The following is a 26,257-nucleotide window of genomic DNA, read 5'->3' on the forward strand; positions in this document are numbered from 1 at the left end:
CCTGCCTGACCCTCAAGAACCTTGCATTGTGTAGGAGCCTCTTCTATGAAGCATTAGTTTTGAGTTCTATTTAGAGCTTTGTAAAATGTGTATCTCCCCTTAGACTACAAAATGCTGTGGATAAAACAACCTGATTTGGACTCATTATTAAGAAAAACCCAAAACTTGACTGAAAGAAAGGTATTTAAGGTGTGACTATAGTCACAGGAAGGGCTGATTTTAATAAATGACTGAGAATGTGTTTGCCACACTGTTCAAAATAAACACCATGAGGGGTAATAAATACATTTCCAGAGTGCTACTGTCACAAAACACTTCTGAACTTCTCTTTAGGCACTGATGTCAAAATAACTTGAGGAACTACACATTACCATGCAGTCATAACCAACTTTACAACAGAAAATTACAAGGCCTGACAATCAACAAATTTAGTGTTCTGGCTTGGCTTCAAAATACTTCCTGTCATTTTCTCAAAACAAAAGCAAAGACCCAAACAAAAGTACCATTAATGGATGACATTTTGTACTGAAAATAATTAAAAAGAAGTACAATGGGCCTGGAAAACATTTAATTTTTTTGTAATGCAAAAAAACAAAGATAAATAACCTTAAGACAATAATTTCTGAATGTGTGATTTTGTATTTGTTAAAAATAGTGACTAACTTCATTTTGAAGCCTACATTAGTTGCTCAAAAATATGAATAGTGACTTCCGCCCAAGATGAAGGCATAGGTGTACGCACTGTACCTCCTCGCACACCCAAGATAGGGACGACAACAATTTAGAAACAGAATAACATCCAGAACTGACAGAAAATTGATCTGAATGGAAGTCGGACAACCAAGAAGCTGAAATTGGCCCGTTCAACCAGACTGGTAGCAGGGGCGGAGTTGGGTAGCTGGGTGCAGGTCCCAGCGTGGAGAGCAGAGAGCATTGGGACTGGCGCATAAGGCATCCAGGGTGCGCAAGACCACAGCGGGTGGACCCTGAGTGCACAAGCGGAAGCTGGCAGACCCAGTGAGGCAGCGATTGTGAAGCAAGGCACTGCATGCAACCCAGGATCCCAGCGCTGGGAAATAGAGTCTCCAGGCACTGACTGAGGACACCTCTAGGAGTTGAGGCCCACGGAGAGACACCCAGCCTCACAGGAGAGGTCTTTGGAGGGTCCCATGGGGTGCACAAGCCCACTCACAGGGGAATTGGCACCAGAGAGACCCAGTTTGCTTGGGGGAAACAGCAGAAGGGACTGAGGTCCCACGGAGAATGGAGCAAGTGCCACTGTTCCCTCTCGACCCTGCCCCCACATACAACATCACAACCCAGTGACTGGGGTGCCCAGCCCTGGTGAACACCTAAGGCTCCGCCCCTCACCATAATAGGCACAATCAGACCAAAAAAAAAAGAGAGAGAGAGAGAGAGAGAGAGAGAGAGAGAGAGAGATGGCTGAAACAGAAGACCAAATAAAAGCCTCAGAACCCATCCTTTTAAGCCACTGAGAGATAGCCAACCTATCAGATGCACAGTTCAAAACACTGGTGATCAGGAAGCTCACAGAATTGGTTGATTTTGGTCGCAAATTAGATGAACAAATGCAGGCTACAATAAGTGAAATGAAGAAAAATAGACAGGGAACCAATAGCGATGGAAAGAAAGCTGGGTCTCACATCAATGGAGTGGACCAGAAGGAAGAAAGACACAACCACACAGAAAAGAATGAACAAATAAGAATTCAAAAAAATGAGGAGAGGCTTAGGAACCTCTGGGACATCTTTAAACGTTCCAACATCTGAATTATAGGGGTACCAGAAGGGGAAGAGGAAGAGCAACAAGTGGAAAACTTATTTGAACAAATACTGAAGGAGAACTTCCCATTCTGCCAAAGGAAATGGACTTCCAGGAAGTCCAGGAAGCTCAGGGAGTCCCAAAGAAGTTAGCCCCAAGGAGGAACACACCAAGACACATCATAATTACATTACCCAAGGTTAAAATGAAGGAGAGAATCCTAGAAGTAGCAAGAGATAAGGAGACAGTAACCTACAAAGGAGTTCCCATCAGACTGTTAGCTGATTTCTCAAAAGAGACCTTACAGGCAAGAAGGGGCTGGAAAGAAGTATTCCAAGTCATGAAAGGCAAGGACCTACATCCAAGATTGCTCTATCCAGCAAAGCTTTCATTTAGAATGGGAGGGCAGATAAAGTGCTTCTCAGATAAGGTCAAGTTAAAGGAGTTCATCATCACCAGGCCCTTATTTTATGAAATGTTAAAGGGACTTACCTAAGAAAAAGAAGATAAAAATAAACATGTATAGTAAAATGACAGCAAACTCACAATTATGAACAACCACACCTAAAACAAAACCAAAAGAAACTAAGCAAATAGCTAGAACAGGAACAGAACCACAGAAATGGAGATCACATGGAGGGTTAGCAACAAGAGAGTGGGAGAAGGAGAGAGGGGGGAAAAGGTATGGAGAATAAGTAGCATAGATAGTAGGTAGAAAATAGACGGGGAGGGCAAGAACAGTATGGGAAATGTAGAAGCTAAAGAACTTATGACACATGGACATGAACTAAAGGGGGGGAATGTGGGTGGGAGGGGGTGTGCAGGGTGGAGGGGAGTGAAGGGGGGAAATAAGACAACTGTAATATCATAATCAATAAAATATATTTAAAAAACATAAACATAGTGATAGATCATACAAGATACAGGAACAGGTGTCACATGGAAATTATAAACTGGGAGAATAAAAATAAAAAGCATTAAAAAACAGACTAAATATACACTTAAAAAACCTGCTAATGAGCTGGTTAATGCCATATTTTCTGGTAATATAATTAAGTGGGTACCTTAGGCATCTAACTTTGAGGCTGTTCAGGTAGAAAGCATTTGCTTTTGTTTATGTTTGGAAAAAATAAATGTTTTATTAACCTATAAAATTAATTACTCCCTAATATTTAGTTACCAATATTTTGGCTCCAGGGCAAACTTTTAAGAAGTTATATTTAGAGACAACAAAGAAAAATAGAGATTTTTAGTACCAGATGTCTGGGAAGATCCCATTTGGATTTGAGCTACTTAAATTTGCAATCATGTATTTATACATCTAACAGAGCTTCTGTTTCCCCCAGAAACAGAAAATTAACTAGCTTTGTAGCATCTTCCTTGATCTGCCACCCGTGCCCTGAGGATTAGAGACTCCACCTGAGCTTGTTTTACAAGCATAACAGAAAAAATTAATCTCTGCTGGCAGTGCTCCCACTGGGATACTGATGAATAATGATATCCCTCTTTTGCTGCCCTCTCAGTCCACTAGAAAAGCCACTCTAACCCAGCAACGTGGAAACTGCTGAAACCATTCCAGCTGTGGATTAGCAGGCAGTCAGGCATCCATCTGCTCTGTGTGAATCAAGAGAAAGCAAACATGCATTCTTATGGCTAAAGTCATATTCAAACCCATTATCATCTTACAGGAACATACACACACACATTTGTTTATCTATTATCTATCTATCTATCTATCTATCTATCTATCTATCTCTCTATCATCTATCACTATCTACTTATCTACATCCCTATCTACTTACCTACCTACCTAGGCAATAATAGGCAATCACACACTACAAGCTAAAGTAACCCGATTCCTCAGTTTAGTTTGCATTTTCTTGGGGCTTTAAATGTTAGACAACAAAGTACATATTCAGAGGTTATAAAATATAGCTCTTCAGTTTGGTGCTTATATGGGGCCGCTTGACTACAAATTAAATTTCTAGAGTGCAATATGAGAATACACCAGGCATATAGATATTCCACAATCTCAAATGTAGCAGCCAACTACTTGTTTTGAAAGGTAAGGCTGTTTAATCAGTTTCTAACCAATGTCACACAGAGGAAGTGTGGTCTTTATTTTCACTCTGCTTTATTTTACTAAAACATAAATGTAGTGTGTATCTGTGGACTCTTGCCCTCTACGTAAAGTAAAGGAACATTGCTTTTGGTCTACAAATAGCAAAACTGAGTTTATCAGGACTCTATTAGCTCTTTGTTAATGAGCACTCGAGCACTTTAATATACCCATAATATAATGATAACTGATGTTTATGGTGCTAGCTTCTGGACTTGGGAAGATCTTTAAGCATCTTCTGAATGATGGCAGAAAATTTTCACAGCACAGTTCTAAGAGTATTTTATAGCATTAAATTCTGAAATTCATATATGATACATATTTATAAATTCTGTTATCAATTTTTAAAAAATAATCATCACAGCATATTTCAAGTCAATAATAATGATAGGATATAAGCTCACCCAAGTTTTAAGTGCTAGTCTGGTATTACCCATATCACTTTGGTATGAGTCCCAAGGTAGTACTTATCTTTCCTGTTCTCTAATTTTAGTTGCATTCACTGCTTATGTCAATGCCTTAATGATTCTTTCCTCTCTCACTGTTTACAAAAATAACAGTAGTTCAAGGTTACAACCCTTTCTTTGCTTTCAGTCCAGCAGAAAAATAACTGCCAACTCATCACTGGTTTTGCAAGAGTTTATTTATTCATCTGTCAGTAGAAGATGACACCTGCTTGGTATTTGTCTTACAAGTTTGCTGACACTATTTAATAAATAACAGAAAATATCTACACAGACAGTATGGACGATCTCAATCTAAAAAGGTAAAACATGTATATATAGAAGAATTCTTTATTACCAATGGAAATACTTTAAAACTGAGATTATGGTACTTATGCCAAACTGCATTATTCTTCTAAATTATATACAAAATAATGAATACAACATAATAATGTGTAGAATTTTATGTATCTTAGGATAATGACAATTGAAAATCACTCTTACTTCCGAGATTTTTTTTTAAAGCAAAATGTGTTCTTTCTGATGTAGTCAAATTTCTGACACGGTCATATTTTATTGGACTGTCAGCTGAAAACATTGTAAAATAAGTGGAGTCCTTTTTTAGGAGAATGTAAGTTAAGAGCAAATGCAGATAAAATAATACCACTCTAATGAAGACCATATATATGTATTCATTTGGTAGTAACAACAAAATTTTTCAGAGTAAGTGTAAGTACAGAAATGAATTACATCCATTTCTTTGGGTTGAAAAATCAAAAGATATCCAGCTTATAATCTATTACTGGAGAGGAAATTCCTCCAGGTTTCTGCTATGTGTATGATGGCTCAGCATGAAGTATTCACTTTAGTCTTTCCTATGGTGGGAAGAATATAGTTTGGTAAGAATTAATAATGACTAGTTAGATCTTTTTTTTGAAGGAGCTGTTTAAACTATGCAGTAATTAATAAGCAATCCTTTATGTTTTAACAAGGCAAGCATAAATATCTCAATGCTAGTAGAATGTGCATATGGGGTTATGTGAAAACAAATAAAAACACTCTTTCTACTGATTCTCTTTCAAAAACTTAAGTTTATGTTTAAGTTATTACAAATAATTTATTCCTAAATTCATCTTTTTAGTAAAGTTTGCAGTCTTTTTTGTTATTATAAATAGCTCTGTAATGAACATCTGTGTATATACTACCTTGACAATACACTTGTTTCCTTAAGACAGATTCCTAAAAACGTAGCAGACATTGGTTAAAGCATTTTTTAAAACAGTTCTCGCACTATCAAAAAATACTATCTATTTTGAATTTCCAACAATTTACTACGCTAAATAGATTATTATTTTATTGATTATACTATTATAGTTGTCCTAATTTTTCCCCATTTGCCCCCCTCTACCTGGTACCCCTCATTCCCTCTGGCAATCCTGCCCCTGTAGTTCATGTCCATGGGTCATGCATATAAATTCTTTGGCTTCTCTGTTTCCTATACTGTTCTTAACACCCCTCTGTCTATGTTGCACCTACCCTGTGTTGCACCTATGTTGTACTTAATCCCTGCACCTTTTCCCCCATTCTCTCCCTTTCCCCTCCCAACTGATAACTCTCTGAATGATCTCTGTACTATGGTTCTGTTGCTGTTCTGCTTCTTTGATTAGTTTTTTTTTGGGGGGAGGGGGTATTTAGAATATCTAGTTTATATTTTATTTTATTATTTTATTTTTTTATTTCATTTCATTTCATTTCATTTCATTTTTTTTTACTGTTCAAGTACAGTTGTCTCCATTTTCACCCCACCACAGCCCCCAGCCCCACTCATCCCCACCTCCCACCCTCAAACCTACCCCCTTTGGCTTTGTCCATGTGTCCTTTATACATGTTCCTTAATGAACCTTCCTCTATTTTCTGCCATTACTCTCCACCCCTCTGGTTACTGTTAGTTTGTTCTTTATTTCATTGTCTCTGGCTATATTTTGCTTGCTTGTTTTGTTGATTAGTTCCACTTAAAGGTGAGATCATATGGTATTTGTTTTTCACTGCCTGGCTTATTTCACTTAGCACAATGCTCTCCAGTTCCATCCATGTTGTTATGGAGGGTAGGAGTTCCTTCTTTCTTTCTGCTGTATAGTATTCCATTGTATAAATGTACCATTGTTATTTTATCCACTCATTTACTGGTGGGAATTTAGGTTGCTCCCAGCACTTGGCTAGTGTAAATTGTGCTGCTATGAACATTGTGGTGATAAATGACCCCAAACAGCTGCAGCAATTTTGAGAAAGAAGAACAAAGTAGGAAGGATTATAATACCCGACATAAAACTATATTACAAGGCCACTGTAATCGAAACAGTATAGTACTGACATAAGAACAGACACATAGATCAATGGAACAGAATAAAGATCCCCAAAATAAGCCCAAGTCTCTATGGTCAATTAATATATGACAAAGGGGCCAGAAACATAAAATGGAGTAAAAATAGCTTCTTCAACAAATGGTGTTGGGAGATCTGGACAGTTACACACAAAAAATGAAACTCGATCACCAACTTAACCATACACAAAAATAAATTCAAGGTGGATAAAAGACTTCAATATAAGTCGCAACACCATAAAAGTGCTAGAGAACATAGGCAGGAAAACCTCAGATATTCTACATAGCAATATTTTCACTGATATGTCTCCTAGAGTAAGGGATATAAAGGAAATAATAAACAAATGTACTTCATCAAAATAAAAATCTTCTGTACAGCTAAAGAAAACAGCAGTAAAATGAAAAGGGAACCAAACGTATGGGAAAATATACTTGCCAATGATACCTCAGACAAGGGTTTGATGTCCAAAATATATAAAGAGCTCACACAACTCCATTCCAGCCAGACAAACAATCCAATTAAAAAATGGGCAAAGGACTTGAACAGACACTTCTCCAAAGAGGACATAAAGAGAGTCCAGAGACATATGAAAGGGTGCTCAGCATCAATAGCCATCAGAGAGATGCAAATTAAAACCACAATGAGATATCACTTCACACCTGTCAGAATGGCCACCATAAACAAATCAACAAACAATAAGTGTGGAAGTTGTGGAGAAAAGGGACCCCTAGTGCACTGTTGGTGGAAATGCAGACTGGTACACCCACTATGAAAAACAGTATGGAATTTCCTCAGAAAACTAAAAATGCAACTGCCTTTTGATCTGGCAACACCACTGCTGGGACTATACTCTAAGAATCCTAAAACATCAATGCTTAGTTTGTTTTTTAGATTCAATTGTTGATAGTTGTGAATTTATTGCCAGTTTAATGTTCACAGTTTTGATCTTCTTTTCCTTAAATAAGTCTCTTGAACATTTCATATAATAATAGCATGGTGATGATGAACTCTTTTAGCTTTACCTTGTCTGGGAAGCACTTTATCTGCCCTTCAACTCTACATGATAGCCTTGCTGGATAGAGTAATCTAGGTTGTAAGGTCTTTGCCTTTCATCACTTTGAATACTTCCTGCCAGTCCCTTTTAGCCTGCAAAGTTTCTTTTGAGAAATCAGCTGACAGTCTTATGGGAACTCTTTATAGGCAACTTTGCTTTTCTCTTGCTGTTTTTAAGATTCTCTCTTTAACTTTAACCTTTGGCATTTTAATTATGATGTGTCTTGGTGTGGTCCTCTTTGGGTTCAACTTATTTGGGACTCTCTGTGCTTCCTGGACTTGTATGTCCATTTCTTTCACCAAATTAGGGAAAGTCTTCTTTCACTATTTTTTCAAATAAATTTTCAATTTCTTGCCCTTTCTGTTCTCCTTCTGGAATCTCTATGATTTGAATGTCGTTACTTTTGAAGATGTACCAAAGGCTACTAAGCCTATCCTCGATTTTCTTGATTCTTTTTACTTCTTGCTGCTCTGATTGAATGTTTTTTTTCTTTCTTATGTTCCAAATCATTGATTTGATTCTCAGCTTCATCCCCTCTACTGTTGGTCCCCTGCAAATTTTTCTCTATTTCAACTGGTGTAAACTTCATTTCTGTTTGGGTCTTTTTTTATGCTGTTGAAGTACCCAATGAGTTCCTTGAGCATCCTAATAACCAGTGTTTTGAACTCTGCATTTGGCAGATTGCTTATCTCCAGTTTTTTTCCTGGAATTTTATTCCATTCTTTCATTTAGGCCATATTTCTTTGTCTCCTCATTTTGGCAGCCTCCCTGTGTTTGTTTCTGTGTATTAAGTAGAACTGCTTTGACTCCCTGTCTTAGTAGTGTGGCCCATCTGGATGAATGTGGGTTCTTTAATTTCTTGGTTGTCAAACTTTCATACAGCTCAATTTTCTGATGATTCTGGGTGACAGTAGTTTTGTAGTCTAGTTGTAGTTTTTCCTGTGGTTGTGTGAGGAAGTGAGCCTACACCTCCATCTTGACTGGAAGTTTGTAAGTTGTTATTTAATGCCACGTTTTCATTTTATCCATGGAGTCACAGTGGTTGTTTCTTTTTAATTTATTGATTAAAAAACTAAAATACATTCCCTTTTTGACTATCATAATATTAACTATAATGCTTTTGAAATTTTATAGAGACATGCATATATTTTATAATTTTATAGAGATAGGCACATATTTCATAGCTTTTTGTAGGCAAATCTATCCATTTCCTTTTGTAAGTGCTTCAATTCCTTTATGCTTTTTGTGTTTCTTCCTCTCTATTTTAAAATTTTGACATTATTCTTGGCTTTAAATTTTAATCTTACTGAAATTTGTTCTGCTATATGCTATGAAATTAGAATCTAATTTGAGTATCTTTCCAAAATGTTATATAATTTACCCAACAACATTTGTAGAATAAACTACCCTTTAATGAACAATTTTATGATGTTTTCTTCGTATTGGTCAGTGCTTCACAGTTAAATGAGATGTGCCTCACCACTGTGTGACCACTGTCCTGGGGAAGTTGGGAAGGAGGCATTCTTGGCACATGAACAGCACTAGCTCCATGCAGTTCCAGATGTTCCAGGCTACTCTCACTACAACCTATACTGTAGCCAGACTCACAAAATCTCACATGGCACGCTAAGGAACCCAAATTTATCTCATGAGATGTTTTGAATAGAAGCAGATAATAATATTTGTCCTATACTGATAAGATTTATAAAATCCACTATTAGAAACTATTTTAATATTAAATTACTATTAATGAAAACTAGCAATAATGGATATGAATGACTATAGTATGGTAGGCAATGTATTGAGGCTTGACACACATTATTTTATTTAATCTTCCCCTCTGTTTTATGCAGGAGCGTGAAGCTCAGAGAAAGTAAGTGACTATCTCAAGGTCATCCAGTTAGGAAATGACAGACAAGAAGACAAGACTAAGTTAATCACCATCCTCTTCTTGTCATGTCTGTGTGACTCCAAAGCCCATGTTCTTAATAACTAGACTTTCAGCATACTCTAAGCATGCTAGTATGACTTACACTTTCAAAACAGTTAATATCAAACTATAATTGCTTTTTAGACATAGGTCTTTTCCTTCTTGAAGGCAGGGACCATACCTTAACTATTAATCCTTTTGCACCTAACACAGGCACTAAATAAATACTTGTTGGTCTGATGAAGACGTGTTTAAGAATACCTGCAGAATAGTAATATGTATAGAAGAGATAAGCTTCCAAATAAGAGAAAATGAAGGACAAGCAAGAGAATGTAACCAGTGAGGGAGGCGAAGAAGAAATTGCAGTAGAAAAAAGCGATTAGAAAAATACAGAGTAAGAAAAAGAATGAACTTTATTTCCTCATTATAAATTAAAATGAAATGATGCTTTGTCTATTTTTTTAAAACTGGTGGTTTTTGAAAGCCTGTATTTTACAAATGCCTAGACTTTAAATATGCCCCCTGACCCCACTAGGTATTATATTAAATAATGGGATATTTGCCTAATTATTCAGGAAAAGAAACTACTAAATATCACAGCCCAACTATATTGACATTACTAATGAACTAGATTAAGTTGACCAGAGCTTTAACTGCAGCCGAATGAAGAGAAGTTTTCCAGATGAATATATGCCTAATAAAATGGCCAATTTGATTTGCCTGATTTTTCTCTCAGTCAGGTTCCCAATGACTTCCTAGCTGTTTTACAGCTTTCTGTATAGTTCCAAAAGAAAGAACATTTGTTTTCTTACTAATACAATTCCTCATAGATTTCAAGCCCAAGTTCCTAATTCAAAGAAGTGCTAATCCATTTGCAAAGCATCTTAGTGAAGGAGTAATCACCCAGACATAATCACTATTACGAATCATAATTACTTTATGATTTCTTCTAATTACTAAGTGGTTTTGAATAGCTATAAATAGATGAGCACTCTTAGGAACACAGACTTTGGTCTGGGAGCCAGGGCAATGTCTCATTAAAGAATTGCAGGGCTTTTTTATTTGGAGGTACGATGATGTGGCAGTGGGGAATCATGACTTGTATAGACTTTGCCGCTCCCCCACGGTATGCTAAAACACAGAGCCATGGCCTCTAGTAAAATATTAACTCAAGGTAAAAGAAAGAAAGAGCAAGGGAGTAGGGGCAAAACAACCTAAGAAAGAAAACTCAGAAAATGACACTGTGATCAAGGAAACCAAGATCTCTCAAATGAAGTTCCCATATGTTCTTTTTTCTTTTTCATTAAGGCAAAAATAAAACTCACCAAAGGATACATAAGGGCAAAGCTGTACTTGGTATCAAAAGGGAAGCAAGATGCTGTACTTTTCTTTATTCCTCCAAATATTAATAATGAAATAAAAAGTTTATTAGTGAGATCAGGAAGGCTGGAACTTCTGATACAGGTTAAGTGTTCTGGACACCTCCAAAAAATGTAAAGGTGTCTAGAGCAGCAATTTGCAACTGGTGTGATGCAAGAATTGTTAAACCATGCGATACCTCACTAGTCAGGGGAACTGACCTCCTTTCCCTTAAATTGTCAACTGAAAAAATGATAATACGATAATAGCCATCGGGTGTGAATGTCCTATCTTGAAGAACCATAAATATATAGGTCTTATATGAGTTACATTCTATTGTTTATGTTGCATAATACAGTGGAGTCTGGTTAATTCTTGGTACCAAAAATGGTTCTAAATAGGTGTAAGCACCTGATTTTTAAAAAAGTCACTCTGGAGCAAAAAGGGTGGGCAATTCTATTATTACTATTTTTTGTGAATCAAAAATTGTACCTATTTTGTTTTAGCAAAAAAATTCATTTTTTGTTGTGCTGAAGAATTTTAGTAATTAGTTTATGTGTGCCATGAGATAAAAAAAGGTTGAAAATTGCTGATTTTAGATCATGGCAATTGGTCTAGAGTATGGCAGTCTTGAATGCAAAACACAAATAATAAACCTAAACTAAAACCACACACAACAAAAACCAAACCTGATCAAGGTCAGATATGTTTGAACACTTATCTTCTCCCTTACTAGATCTTCACACTGTGATGATAAGAGAGAAAGAGTAAATGACTTGCCACTTACATAAAGAAAGTAAAAGGACAAGGTGAGATTTGAACCCATGTTTCCTAAACACAAATACCATATTCATTCCACCACACCGTATCTATCTCAGTCTATCAGGGGTCTTTGCCCACATTTACAGGTCTTTCCCAAACTCCTCAGTTTCAACTCATGACTTTGCTTCTTAGTTAATGAAAAAAATTAAAGCAAAGAGAAGAGAATTTCTTCATTATCCTACCATCCCAACCTCCTTGCATCTATATTTCAATGCTGTCTTTTTTTCCTGTTACAATGGATAAATTGTTTCTACTTCTACCAAAAAGGCCAATTCTCAACTTAGATGATTCCTATTTCACTTTCTTAAGAACTCTGTTCTACAACAGTACTCTTCCCCTCTCTATAGGATCACTTCTATCAGCAAACAAATATGCTATAACATCTGAAGGAAAAAGAAATTGGTATCTATTATTCCCCTCTCGCCAGATCCATGTAAGAATTAGCTGTATTTGCTGTCTCTATTTTCTTAAAACTCATTCCCTGTTGAATCCAATCAAATAAGGCTTTTTTGTCTCCTATCAGTCCACAGAAATTACACATTAAAGACATTTAGAATCTCCAGCAAGTCAAATCTCAGCTCTCCTCCAGTCCCTATCAATAGTCTTTTACTAAGTCAATCACCATCATCTTTTTGAGACACTTTCCCCCTCCTCGGTTTCAGGACAGTGCATTGTCCTGAAAGTTTTCCTTCTCACATACAGTTCCTCATCCTAGGTATTCTTTACTGATCCATACTCCACTCCTTCTCTCCCACCCTCAACATGCTAGAATTCCCAGACCTCAACCTTCGGATCTCTTGTCACTACTCACTTCCCAGATGATCTCAACCAACCTCACGACTTTGAAATTTTAAGTATCATCCATTTGCCTGTCACCAGACCCTGCTCTTTACCCAGACTTCTTCACCTCTCACTGAGTTCTTCGGGTCCAAAGCCCAGGCATCTTTATTTCCTCTGTTGACTCCTAACTACCTTCAACACATCATTCAACTAATAGTCATCATTTTCATTTCTGACCAGTCTATCAAAGACATTTTCTCTCACTGTACTTTCTGCAATAATTATTTCTCTATGAAGGAGCTACAGCAGTCTTTTCAGAATAAATAATATCACATTGCTCTTTTGATTGAAATGCCTCCAAAGACTTCTTCTCTGAAGACTTAGGATACAATCCAAACTCCTCAGTAAGGCTGTAGGTGACCCAGCCGCTGTCTACCATGGTCTCCCAGTACTATTCCGCTCTCGCCACACTGGCTTTCCTGCTCTTCCTCAAGCCTGACGGGTAGCTCCTGCCCCATGGCCTATTTGCATTTGTCATTCCCTCTACCTATAATTTCTTCCCCAAGGCTTGCTCATTGACATCACTCAGTTCTTTTTTTTTGAAATATACAGCCTCCTCTAGTTACCTTCACACTCTTGTCTTATTTTTTCTAATTTTTTAAAAAACTTCTCAGTTACAGTTGACATTTAAAATAATACTACTTTCAGGTGTACAATGTAGTGGTTAGATATTTATATAAATTGCCTTATTTAAAAAAATCTCACATCCACTTGAAATTATATAAAATGTTTACTTGTTTACTTGCTTATGAGCCCCACTATAAATATAAGGTCCAGGAGTACTGGAATTTCATCAGCCTAGTGTGCTGTTATATTCCATGTCTGGAACATAGAATGTTCTCAGTAATAACTATTATTAAATAATAATAGCTAACATTTACTGAGTACTATAAATGAGCAAAGGACCATTCTGTCCAATAAGGTAGTGATTTTATTGTGTTTCTATACATTATACATAAAGAAAAAGCTTGGAATGCTAGTTAACCTAAAAAGCTCTATGTCCCTCAGCACCAAAGAGTATTTCTATGATTGTTTTTCTTTTTGAAATGAAATATTTCCAAAATAATGTTATATTGTAGGACTTGCTTCTACTATTTGAGGATTGGGAAGGATATTAGGATGTTTACTTTTTCTTTTTCTCTGTTCCACAGAAATGAAACTGAAATACATTCAGTAGGCTTGAAGTACTGAGAATGATCAGTTATTTTCCTACTTGACTGGTTTGTGGCAATAAAAGGCAGGGTGGTCTATGTATTAAACAATATTATGGCATTCATTGTGCTGGGAAGTATCAGGACAGGAACCTTGAATCTTTTGGAACGTTTCTGATCACCACAATTAACTGAGAAAGCAAATAGCACTGATTTCTGAACTGCTCCACCTGCTGGAGTAATGAGACCCTAATGATAATTTTAGAGAACTCAAACTTCATTGGGATGAAATTAGAAACATTTTGAGCAGAAACCAATTTCTAGCAAAAGAAAGTTATACTGTAAAATATAGGTTTTATCCAATATTAAAGTTTCCATTCATTCTCCACTTATTTTTTAAAGTGTAAACTATTCTCTGTTTACTCACAGCAGAATGAAGTGACAAATGGCTAGGATTTAGGAGAGTTTATGCCCAGAAAGAAAATCTTCAATGTTATTTTCATTAAATTTTTACTTCCACAATGTGATTGTATGTGTACTGACAATTCTAAATAATTATGATATTAAATTATTTTCAAAACCAAATTAGTAATGATTTTCTTTGCCCAAGGATTCATGATACGGTTCCCTGAAAAGCAAACTACCCTGGAGTTTTATAAATATAACTTGATTTATACAAAACCTTTCAAGATTATATTTACAATTTAAAAATGCCTCAGTGGAGTCTCACTCTGTAATTGCTCTTATATGACTCCCAGGTGGTTGGGGGTTCACCCCTGCCCACAGGCTGGGCTGGAAGCGCTGACTTTTGGACAGAACAATGTCAGCAACTCTTCAGCCTTAAAGGCCGTAAATATGAGTAAACACTTCCCACGCACAGGTAAAGCTGTATTAATCAGTAAAAGCAGACAAGACAGGCATATTCAGCCCAAGCCTATTCCTCTATTTTTACGGTGCTCTTTGGGCTCTGACACAAATCTCCTTTAAAAGATATGGATCTGTCTTCTATTTCTTCAGTATTCCCTTAAGTACACTGAATATTGGATAGAACACTTAGGAAATCTTAACAAATGTTGACAAGCTGAAAGTATTTTTTATACATAGCTCAGGCTGAGAAGGTTAATGGTGCACCCTTTCTATGTATCTTACTTAGTAAGTTTAAATAAAAGGGCAAAATAAGAGGAAGCAAAGAAGAGGAAAAAGAAAAGTACAAATCAGCAAAGGGGAAAAAAAGAGAAGGGCATTTAAAAGGTGGCTGGTATGGTATAAATTCTTATTTGATTTTTGCCCTTTCCCTGTTGGGAGCTGAGTTTTTATAGTCTTTTTCCATACTGATTGTGTCATGTTAGATAATACTTGGTTTTTGTTACTTGAAAAAATGAGAAGGGTAAACTAGCTAACAATGACAGAAATATTAAGGCTATTCATACCCTGGTATCTACACTCATTTCTCAATTAACAACCTTATTTGACTGCCGACCTTTAGAATACGAGTAATTGACAGTTGTTATTCTGTGGGACAGTTTATGAAGCCAAAAGTAATTTAAAAAAATTGAAAATTTATAACAGGACAAATTTCAGATGCTATAATATGACAAAACATATTTTATACTCATCAGAATACAATCAACCTAAAATCTTCAGAGCAATCTACTGAATCACAACAAGACATATCTGAGACTTTTAGCAAGAAAGAATATTTCACTTTGTAATGTGGAAAGCTTATAAAAGTGCCAAAAGCTAGAAAGAAGCTAAGAAAGAGTGAAGAATAGAGAAGGTCTCAAGGGAAAGAGACCAAGAGAAATAGAAAGGTACTTTTTTTCAAGGCATTTTACCATCTGTGCCTCTCCAAAGATGCCAGGCAGCTCCCCAGCCTGAGGGTGAGGGGAGCCTTCTCACAACCCCTGGAAGACAGCCCATCGGGTTTCCCCAGTAGGAAGACAGAGCAGCAGATGGGATGCTGCAATTGTCAGGAGGTTATTTGGAAATGCAAGGCCATGAGGTTGGTGGTGTTCACTGTTACTCAGTTAACCTTTCCTTCCTTTCATTTTTCCTTTAATGAACTCTTTAATTTTACATGCTGGGTCCCCTACCAATACCATTTGTACCTGCTTGTCCTTTTTATTTTCTTCATTTTAAATTTCTCTTCCTTTAAAAAAAATTCTTGCTTAATTTTTCCAATCACATGTTTTAAGAAAGATACATTTGCATTTTTCTATCAAAAATGTACCTGTGCTCCAAACAGGACAAAATTCAAGCACTGAAAATGCTATATTATTGAAAAATGTTCTATGTGTGGGCAGAGCAAAGAATCGGTGTGCTTTTACAGAAAGCACTATAGAAAAGTGCCAAACTCAGAAATTTACTGACATGTCAAAATCTTATTGCTCTGGTCCTTTTGTAAATTTGGAATGGCTCTGTTTTATATTAAAACACAAAACTCAAACTTTCAGTCAATATCCAAGACTTTGTGGAAAATTAACATTTTCATAATTTTTCAAGTTGGACATTTTATATATAATCTCCTATTTCTGTGTAGTCATGAAAACCATAACAACTATGTATGTCTTTAAGAATTTCTTTTTTGGAAAATTACAGGGACAGAATACATTTGGGACATATTTTGCTTTCTTTCTGAGCTCTTAATACTATAGCAAGCATCTTCTGAAAAATGTATTCAAATAAATTTTCTCTAACTTCGTAATCTTTTCATTTCTGTTGCTGTCTACGAAGCACAGCAAATTGCAGACCCTGCTCGCCATGGCGATAGTCGCTTTCTACTCTGGACCTGGGCTTTCAGTGCCAACATCATTAAGAGATTCTTCAAATTACTTTTTAAATGCCCCTTTCCCTCGGGATTTTCACTTATATCTAATTAGGCTACTTACTCTATGCCATGTAATCCCTGTTGCCAAAACTGCTAAATGCTTCCATAAGTAAGAGAAGGGCATTAATGGAGCAAGACAGATGTAATGTCACTGGTTAAAAATAGAAGTGTGAAGCAGATGCCTTAATTATAAAGCTTATTAATTCGTGGTGTTAAAAAAACTTGGCAAGAGTTCTTATAAAATACCTAACCTTTCCAAATAGCATTATATAGTTTAAAACTTAAAATATATATTTTCAATAAGGATTATTGAAATAATCATTTTTCCAGTAATTAATGTCTGCACTTAATAACCTATAATTATTAGTTACAAGGTCACACATAATTTTAAAATAACTGTTTCTTGATTGACTTTTTAAAAGTATATACCTTACATTTCAATCTTTAAATTTCCTTTTTGAAGTTGGAATTAAATGATATGAAAAGGATAAATTACATCTAGGAGAGGAAGGAAGGTATGGAGAAGAGTTCTAAAGAGCTACTTTCTATAGAACCTGGAAAACTTAATTAATATCATTAAACTTCAATTTTGTTTGTATATTAACATTTACCATAAAAGGCTGTTATAAATAATGTGTATTAAAATGTCTTTGTAGGAGGTGCTCAATAAAAGGTAGTGGTTATTATTATTTAATGGATATATTGGAAAGATAAGATTTAAATAAATGGGTTATTATTATAGAACAACATTAGTGAATACAGATAGTCTTAATATAGTCTTTGGCCTTACACCCAGAACACAGTATTTCACCATCATTTAAAAGCAATGGCATCTCAAAATGTATCCAGAAAGAGTTCAATTTCTTGGGAGGAAAAGAAAGTAACAGAGATGTTAAAAGAGGGTTTACTAAAAAAAAAAGACATCAGTGGAAGTGCATTTTCTTTTTCAGTGTTGACTGAAATAAAGACTTATATACAGGGTGGAGCAAAAGTAGGTTTAAAGTTGTATGTGAAAGTTTATTCTTGTATTATTATTTATTAATTATTGTATTGTTTTCCATATAAACAACTTAAACCTACTTTTGCCACACCCTGTCTAACAAAGTAATAATCAATGGAAATAAGCTCATATAAGTATAGCAAACTGTCACATCTAAAGAAAAGAAACCTCCCCCCAACCAGGCCAATATTCTGAAGGATAAAAATATTCCAAGTCTGGTGGGCCAAGAGAGAAAAAAAACATGCCACAAAGGTCTAGTCATCGTCCTTGCCTCCCCTGATCTGTAACGGAATGGTCATCATCCATCACACCAAACATGACAGGCACAATTCCATCTCCTTTTTCAGTTCTTTAGTAGTTTTATCATTAATAAATTCATTCCAGCCCTTTTTGAATCTATACATTTTTGGCCTATATTATATCCATCAATTGAAGTAATAAATTCTCTGAGTTTATTACTTGCAGGATCGGATGGAACTTCCTACTAATTGAAAAAGGTACCCTGCTCAAGATCTAAAGAGGGCCTTCCCTACTACATACAGCTCATGACTGGAATTTCAGTTTCATCGACTCAAAGCCTTTGGCTTTCCAGACTGAAATGCCCTATTCACATATCTTCTATCATTTGAGTAGCTCAGTTGGACTCGCTCAAACGTCTCTATGATGCTCTTTGATGTGGGGCCAGGAGATACGTATACAGCAAATCTCCTGCATAGGGAAAATTAATATGAAGGACAGAATACTATTATCTGTTTTATTTCAGAGACTGGTTCTTATGATGGGCAACATTCTGCTATCATTCTTAGACCATCAGACTGAGCTGGTGACCTCTGTTAGTAACAACACCCCAGTGTGTTTTACAGTTTATTACCATGGCCCATACCTGTGTACAGACACACACACACACACACAGTTTGTCAATAATGTTCTCTGTTCTATCTCCTATCTCTGGCCCCCAGAGAGAGACAAGAGCCTCATACATTGTAGGCACAAAATAAGTATTTTTTGAGTAAATCAATAATAATGTGTGAGTAGAAATGTAAGTGATAAAATTTAATATAGATAAATGTAGAGTAACATATTGAGAATAAAACATCTAATTTATACATGTTCTCTATCTGCTTGAGATATTAAGACAACTTCATTTAGCACAGGCTCACTACTATTTGGAAGAGTTTAGTTTTCATCTTTAAACTCAGAAATTTCCTGTTGCCCCCATCCTTTTGTTAAAAGGGTGATACTGTCAATAGAATTCTGCAAACTTCAAGGGCAACCCCAACCATCCAAATGATAGAAGAACAAAGAGAGTAGAATTCAGAAGATAGGGTATAAATGTAACTAATGTATGGAATTTTTAATCAGACCTGACAACCTTCTGCTAGAAAACCCAGTGTGAGAGGAAGTCTACAGTTTCAAAAACACTGTGAAAGGAAGCATATCATGAAATAATCGATCTGATTAAGTATTTTCTCTTATTTTTGAAAGAAAGTATCTTTTCTGGTAAATATTAATATGGCAATCAAATTATAGTCCTGCTCAAAAAATTCTAATTCTTATTTTAGAAAAGTTAATAGGAATATACAAAATGGTCAGATAAATTCCAATTCATTTAAATAAAGGAAAAACAAATCTATGGTGAAATATGAAATTCTAAATGTATGCATATATCTTCTCTAAAGAGAAGCCATACTTCTCTAAAAAAACCATACTGATTATCAGTTACAAATATATTAAACCTAGAGATCATCATTTGAAACTATGTTTTTATTTCAATTGAAGACAAATAATAGGCTATGTATTTTTAAATGCTTGTTAGAAGTGCGACTCAATGTTTTAATACTCCTTCCATTCTATGGTTATGATCTGGATTATTTTTCTCCGTGTCAACAATAATCACACTGCGGCATATTCAAGAGACCTAACAAAACATTCAACATCATAATTTCTACACTGTCATTAATATAACCTCCCTCACAAAACTCAGAAGTTAAATACAATATGTACCCTAAGAAATGGTAAGAACATTAAATTGTTAAAAATGTTACAGTAAGTTCAAAGCAATACCCAAGAAAATAGAAGCTTTTCAGTTGTGGTCTTCTTAGGAATACTTAAAGTGCTTTTAATTAATAATTTAAAAGAAGTTTAAAAATGACTTTAGAAGCATCAATGTTGTATCTTAGTAAAAGGAGACATGAAGTGGGTGAGTTATAATATTGAATTATTCAAAAACATAATGTGACATAACGAAGCATTATAAAACAAAACCAAGGTAATGGAACGAGGCCTTTGGGACACTAATGCTACCCTCACTGCTTTTCTTTGTTCTGTGTTGTGCTTATCATTCTGTTCTCTAAGCTCCTGTCATCTCCAGCTTCCTCCTCCTAGTTTCAAAACCACAAGGAGATTAGTACTTTTTGGAGATGAGAGTAGAGAAGATAATGAGGCTATGTGACCCATTTAGAAATCATGGGTGTGGACGTAGAAAACATTAAAAAACTTCTCATTGAAAAAATGATTTCAGAAGTTGCACTGTAATTACTTCAAATACAATCTTACTTTATTATTGAATGTTTCTCTGTTAGTATTCATATGTTCTCTTTTGAACAAAGATTAATTCCTAGACAAGAAATTAACAAAACAGTGGCACCTGTAGATCTCCTTGTCAATGTGAGTCCCACAGTTCCATGTCCCAGTATCCTCATTCAAGCAATTCTCTCTAAGATATTACAGGCTCAGACACTATAAGAAGTTCAGAGTTTCTTGGACTACACACCACAGGATAAAGAGACTGTATCATTGTTGCTGTGGAAATTATGAAGGGGGTACCAGTGAATGATACTTGTATAAATATACTATTGAGTTTATCTTACGTATACTTGCAGATGATTTGTTTTGTTTAGTTATTCACAGAAGAGTTTATTCTTCTGTGAATAAAAGTATACCATGAGATCAGCTAACTGGTTTTAGGCAGTGCAATGTTGGAAAGAAACAGGCCGCTGAAAAGATGTGGACAGACCTCTTGTTCTGATCATTGCCTTTTCATTGAGAAGACTGAGGAAAATAATGACTTAATTGCCTTTGTATACACTTTTTGACTATTTTAGTGGGGTTGAGAACACAGAATGTAATGGGCATGTGGTTTTACCAACCTCCTTTACAAACAATGTGCATTCAGTCTCAACATGACATACTTTGTTCCTTCCACCTCAGCATCCTCTCTTCCTCATTGTGTGTGTGTGTGTGTGTGTGTGTGTGTGTGTGTGTGTGTGGCATAAGAGGCAGCATAGTACAGTAGTTAACAACCCACACAGTGGAAAAGTGCTAGAATAGTGCCTGGCATGTGAAAAGTACTTGAAGGTGTTAGTTATAATATATGAGTTCCCAAGGTAGACAAATACTTTTAAATACTGGATTAAATAAATATATCAAAGTAGGTAAGTATGAAAGGAAATCATATTCTTAAATCTCACAGATACTAGTTTAAGATGCTTTCCCAAACTGATTAACCATTATTTTACTGTCTTTATCTCAGGTAAATCCTGTTTTTATGAATCTCTGACTGGGAAATTATAAACAATGTTGCAACATCATTCTTAGAATCTAAAAAATTCTTCACTTTTTTAACATTCTTACTTCAGAAATGAATTTTTAATTTTACAAAAAACACATTTTTAATAGCTGCTTCTACTTTAGTCCTCTACTCTTTTCTATAGCACAAACAACAGAAAACTGATTAATCCTTTGAATTCCACTCATCAGTTCATTAGCAAATATTTTTGGACCCACTACAGCTATACATAGCCTCATGTTACACAAAATTTATACACTAACTTCTCAAAGGGTAAACAATGAAAAAGTGAAAAACTGTTAATGGGGTGTTAAAGCCTATTAAGAATGATAAAGCAATAGGAAAGGCACAAAAAAGCTATTAAGTAAGTAAACCAACTCACAATCAGTGAATTAATAAGGACCATAAAAACTAATCAGTGGTCCTAAACTTTTTTAAAAAGCACTAACACACCTTAGGGGTAAGAATAATATACAGTATTTGCTTGTAACATACTGTATTTTGCTGTGTATAATGCACACTGTTTTGCTCAAATTTCTGAGGGAAAAAAATAAGGATGTGCATTATATATATGGGCAACACTAATCTGTTACCAGTACATAAAATTTCTTGTATCTTGTATCTGTTCTTGTGTTTTGTGATTATTTCATAAAATTTGTTATGCCATAATATCCTCAAAATAAATGCTAAAATTCCTTTATAATACAAAAATCTGAATATAAATACATACAAAATTGAATTTAAAAATTAAAATTGAAGTTTTTCCCCTCAAAGTTTGGGCCAAAAACATGGGTGCACATTATACACAGGAGTGCATGATACATGGCAAAATATGGGTATATGCTGACTAATGTGCTAATAAAGTTATATGGTAAATGATTACACTTAAACTCAACAAAGACAAAAATAAATAAATAAGGCATATATAATATGCAGAAAGGAAGATGAAAAAGTTACTTCTAATAGTAACTTTAACTTCAGTTTTTTTTTCTGGAAGGGGGGAAGTGAGGAGTTAAACAGCTTTTCTGGTATTAATTCTAAGAGAACTTAATCATGTGGATCCTTATGTAAAGAAATTTCAGTAACACCATGGATTCAAGAAGAATTACCCTAAAGAAGTAATAAGAAGGGCTTTCAATTATAATACAGAAAGATTATTATATTGAAGCTAGGGTGATCACCTAGCTTCTGAGGATAGCCCAGTTTATACCTATTATCCCAGCTTAAATATTAATAGGGCCCCATTCCATTCTCAGAAGATCCCAGTTTGGATGATAAATTGCATGGCCACTTTATCCATAGGGAACCTGGTTTAGATATGTTGCTTTAGTGATCTTGTTTGACAGATGAAAAGACTTCATAACTAGTTTCTGCCAAATTTCAAGAGGAGCTGGATGGCAACAATTTAAGACTAAAATTAAGAGAAAGTATGGAATATATAAAATACAATCCCTTTATATTAAAAAAAATGCAGTAACACCATGAAACTCACACTTAGAATTGAAAGCAGTTCTTCGGTACTGCATTCAGGTTTCAAGCGCTCCTTGAACATTTTAACTGTTTGGTGCTTCAGATAATAATAAGAGGCAATTCGGCCATATGTCAGAGGTTCAATGCTCCGATTATCCTATTTCAAATGAAAGATAAAGTGACATAGAGAAAAATTACAATAGAAGTGCATGCGTTTATAAAATTAATCATTCATACAGCAATTGTTATTGCAACAATTTTGTTAAACTTTTGGTCATCACTAGAAGCAAAAGTCCTATTGTTAAAGAGCTAGGCAAACTTTTCAATTGAAATGTATGTGACAGAGTCATACCTCTCCAATTTCAATACAATAGGAACGTTCCAATTCAACCAGAGACTTCTCAATCAGGTGAGACAGAAACTTGTTCACAGAGTCATGGCTCACATCACTCAAATTGTAGTAGCTGGAAAATAAGCAAGGTTTGAAGATATCTTCTATTAGAACTATTGCTTCAGTTTCATATTGTTCTTTTCAGAATTAAAAGAAAACAGCTACATTTACAGCAATTCAAAGAAATAAGGCAAATGTGAAAACCATTCCATTTTATAGATCAGTATACCTGTACTAAGGTTTGTTGACATTGGTGAACAATGACAATACATCGAAAATATGTAAAATAAGCAGATAAAGTTCAGCACCACATTAAAAATATATCAACTTTTCATGCTTCAATCAAGACATATGATGGCTAAATGGATAACAAGATGAAGACCCTTATGTATGCTGTGTACAAGAGACTCACTTCAGATCATAAGACAAACATGGACTGAAATTAAAGGGATGAAAAAAGATATTTCATGAAAATGGAAACAAAGCAAAACAAAAAAAGGTAGGGTGGCAATACTTATACTAGATAAAGTAGACTTTAAAACAAAGGCTATATATAACAAGAGATAAACAAGGACCCAGCAATTTCATTTCTGGGTATTTATTCGAAGAAACCCAAAACACAATCACAAAGACATATACATCCAGATGTTCATTTCAGCATTATTTCCAATAGCCAAGATATGGAAGCAACCTAAGTGTCCATGAAGAGACGAATGGATAAAGAAGAAGTGGCGCATATATAGAACAGAGTATGACTCAGCCATGAAAAAGAATGAAATCTTGCCATCTGCAACAACATGATGGACCTAGAGGGTGCTGTGCTGAATGAAGTCAGAGAGAGAGAAATGACATATGATTTCAGTTATATGTGGGATCTAAAAAATAAAAGAAATGAACAAGAACAGAAAAGGAATCATAGATATGGTAACTCTTTGAGGGTTGCCAGAAGGGAGGGGATTTGGGGAATGGCTAAAAAAAGTGAAGGGATGAAGAACTACAAATTGGTAGTTACAAAATAGTCATGGACATGTAGACTACAGCATAGGGAATAACAGTCAATAATATTGTAATGACTTTGTGTAGTGTTAGATAGGTACTGCTTTATTGGGGTGATAACTTCGCAAGTTATGCAAATGTCTCATCACTGGGTTGTAAGCCTGAAACTAATATAATATGTCAATTGTAATAAAAAAATAAAAACTATTAAAAAAATCCCCCCCACAAAACAGAAAAAAGTACTAACTTTCCAGTGTTAAAACTGACCTTACTTCAGTTTACACATTTACAGCAAACAAAACTTATGTACTAGATATAAAAAAGGTGAAAAGCATATTATATATAAACATATAGCTCTCTCTTTTATACATAAGAACCCACCCTCACAAACTTAACAAAACTCAAAAAACTGCCCTGGCTGGTGCAGCTTAGTGGATTGAGCAGTGGCCTGAGAACCAAAGGGTCCCTAGTTTGATTCCCAGTCAGGGCACATGCCTGGGTTGCAGGCCAGGTCCCCAGTGGGGGGTGTACAAGAGGCAACCATACATTGATGTTTCTCTCCCTCTCTTTCTCCTTTCCTTCCCCTCTCTCTAAAAATAAATAAATAAAATCTTTAAAACAATTTGGAAAAAAATGAAAAAATCTATTGATTTGGGTGGTAGATGAGTTCTTTTAGGAAATCTAGTCAATTACTATTCTCCTAGCACTTAAGGAGTAAATGTCCTTCTAAAGATTAGAAGGGACATCATCAGGCTAGCAATAAAGCAGTTTAACCAAGCTTCTCTATAAAGAAACATAGGTTCAGCCCTGTACAATTTCCAAGTAAAAAGCCTAAGAACATTCAATTCACCTGAATGCTCCTCTCTGTAACTCCTAAAGATTTTTGGCAAATTCCTAAAATCACCAGAAATCTGTGTCTGGGAAGATATCCAAAAGGTGAGGGGCTACCCCCACAGTCCTGATAGATCTCTAATTCCTGCTGGGTGAACCTCCTACCCTAGTCAGCATGAAGAATTTATATGCCCTGCCTCCATCCAAATTAAGGAATAGGAGTAGAAAGTGGCCTCAGAGAAGAGACCTATCACTGAAACCCCAGGACAAGGGTTTTGCATCTGTACAGGACTGGGAAGGGGATATTCAGAGCTTAAAGAAAGTGTTAATGATCTTAATTTAAGATGGCTAAAGAAAATCACAATCTGTCCAAGTGGTAATTTTTCCCCTTTCTTCAAAGGAAAATATTTGTGGTCAGTATACTATAAAAATTTATTTTAAAATATACAAAGCAGGTCTTAAATCATGGGAGAACATATTTTCACTTTAAGAGAAGTTAGCATAAGTGTCCAGGAACAACCAAATATGAGAGTATCCATTGAGTAAAGATTGACAATCTATTTATTTGGAAAAATAACATATCATAATTATATGTTGAGGATTTTGATTTTTATAAAAAATTGGTAATCAGTAGAAAAATTATTGACTTTCTTGGAAAAGTTCTTGTCATAGATCAGAATTAAGCAACACTTATCAATGAACAAATAGATGAGTATTGACACCAGTGCTGATATGATCTTAAACAAAATGTACCAACTTGTATCCAACCAGGCATATATGAAAGTAAAAAATTTGCATCAGAAACCATTAGAAAATACTTTATCCTGAAAAATGACTAAGAAGTATTTAGTTAGAATAATGCATTCTTCTTCAGAGGTGAAAATAAAAATTCTGGTCATTCGAAGCCCCCTAAATGAGACAGGCCCCCCAAACCATTCCAAATTATAGTTGACCCTTGAACAACACAGAGGTGAACCGCACAGGTCCACTTACACATGGATTTTTTCAATACATACTGTAACTGTAATTTCCTTAAGATTTTCTTAACATTTTTTCTTTATCTTACTTTATTGTAAGAATACAGTATATTATACATATACACAAAATATGTGTTAATTAACTGCTGTGTTAGAGGTTAGACTTCTGGTCAACAGTAGGCTACTAGTAAAGTATTCTCAGAGTCAAAAGTAATACACAGATTTTCAGCTGCACAGGGGTTGGTGCTCCTAACCTCTACATTGTTTGAGCTGTGTTTATATATTTTGTCTTTCATTTTTTTCTCAACAAATAAAA

The 26,257-nt window shown here is 35.3% G+C and overlaps 1 protein-coding gene across 1 annotated transcript in view; it reads right to left on the reverse strand.

The window, feature by feature from the left end:
• Window positions 1-26,257, reverse strand: part of ASCC3 (activating signal cointegrator 1 complex subunit 3) — a 307,023-nt gene that overhangs the window by 58,984 nt on the left and 221,782 nt on the right. The window contains exons 35-36 of the mRNA XM_045843194.1: window positions 23,099-23,210; window positions 22,769-22,903 (exon numbers count right to left, since the gene is read on the reverse strand). Coding sequence (XP_045699150.1) covers window positions 22,769-22,903; window positions 23,099-23,210 — 247 coding nt within the window. The remainder of the gene's footprint in view (window positions 1-22,768; window positions 22,904-23,098; window positions 23,211-26,257) is intronic.

The sequence above is a fragment of the Phyllostomus hastatus genome, unplaced genomic scaffold (genome assembly GCF_019186645.2).
Source record: "Phyllostomus hastatus isolate PE091 unplaced genomic scaffold, TTU_PhHast_1.1 phas_contig_40, whole genome shotgun sequence".
NCBI classification, from domain to species: Eukaryota; Metazoa; Chordata; class Mammalia; order Chiroptera; family Phyllostomidae; genus Phyllostomus; species Phyllostomus hastatus.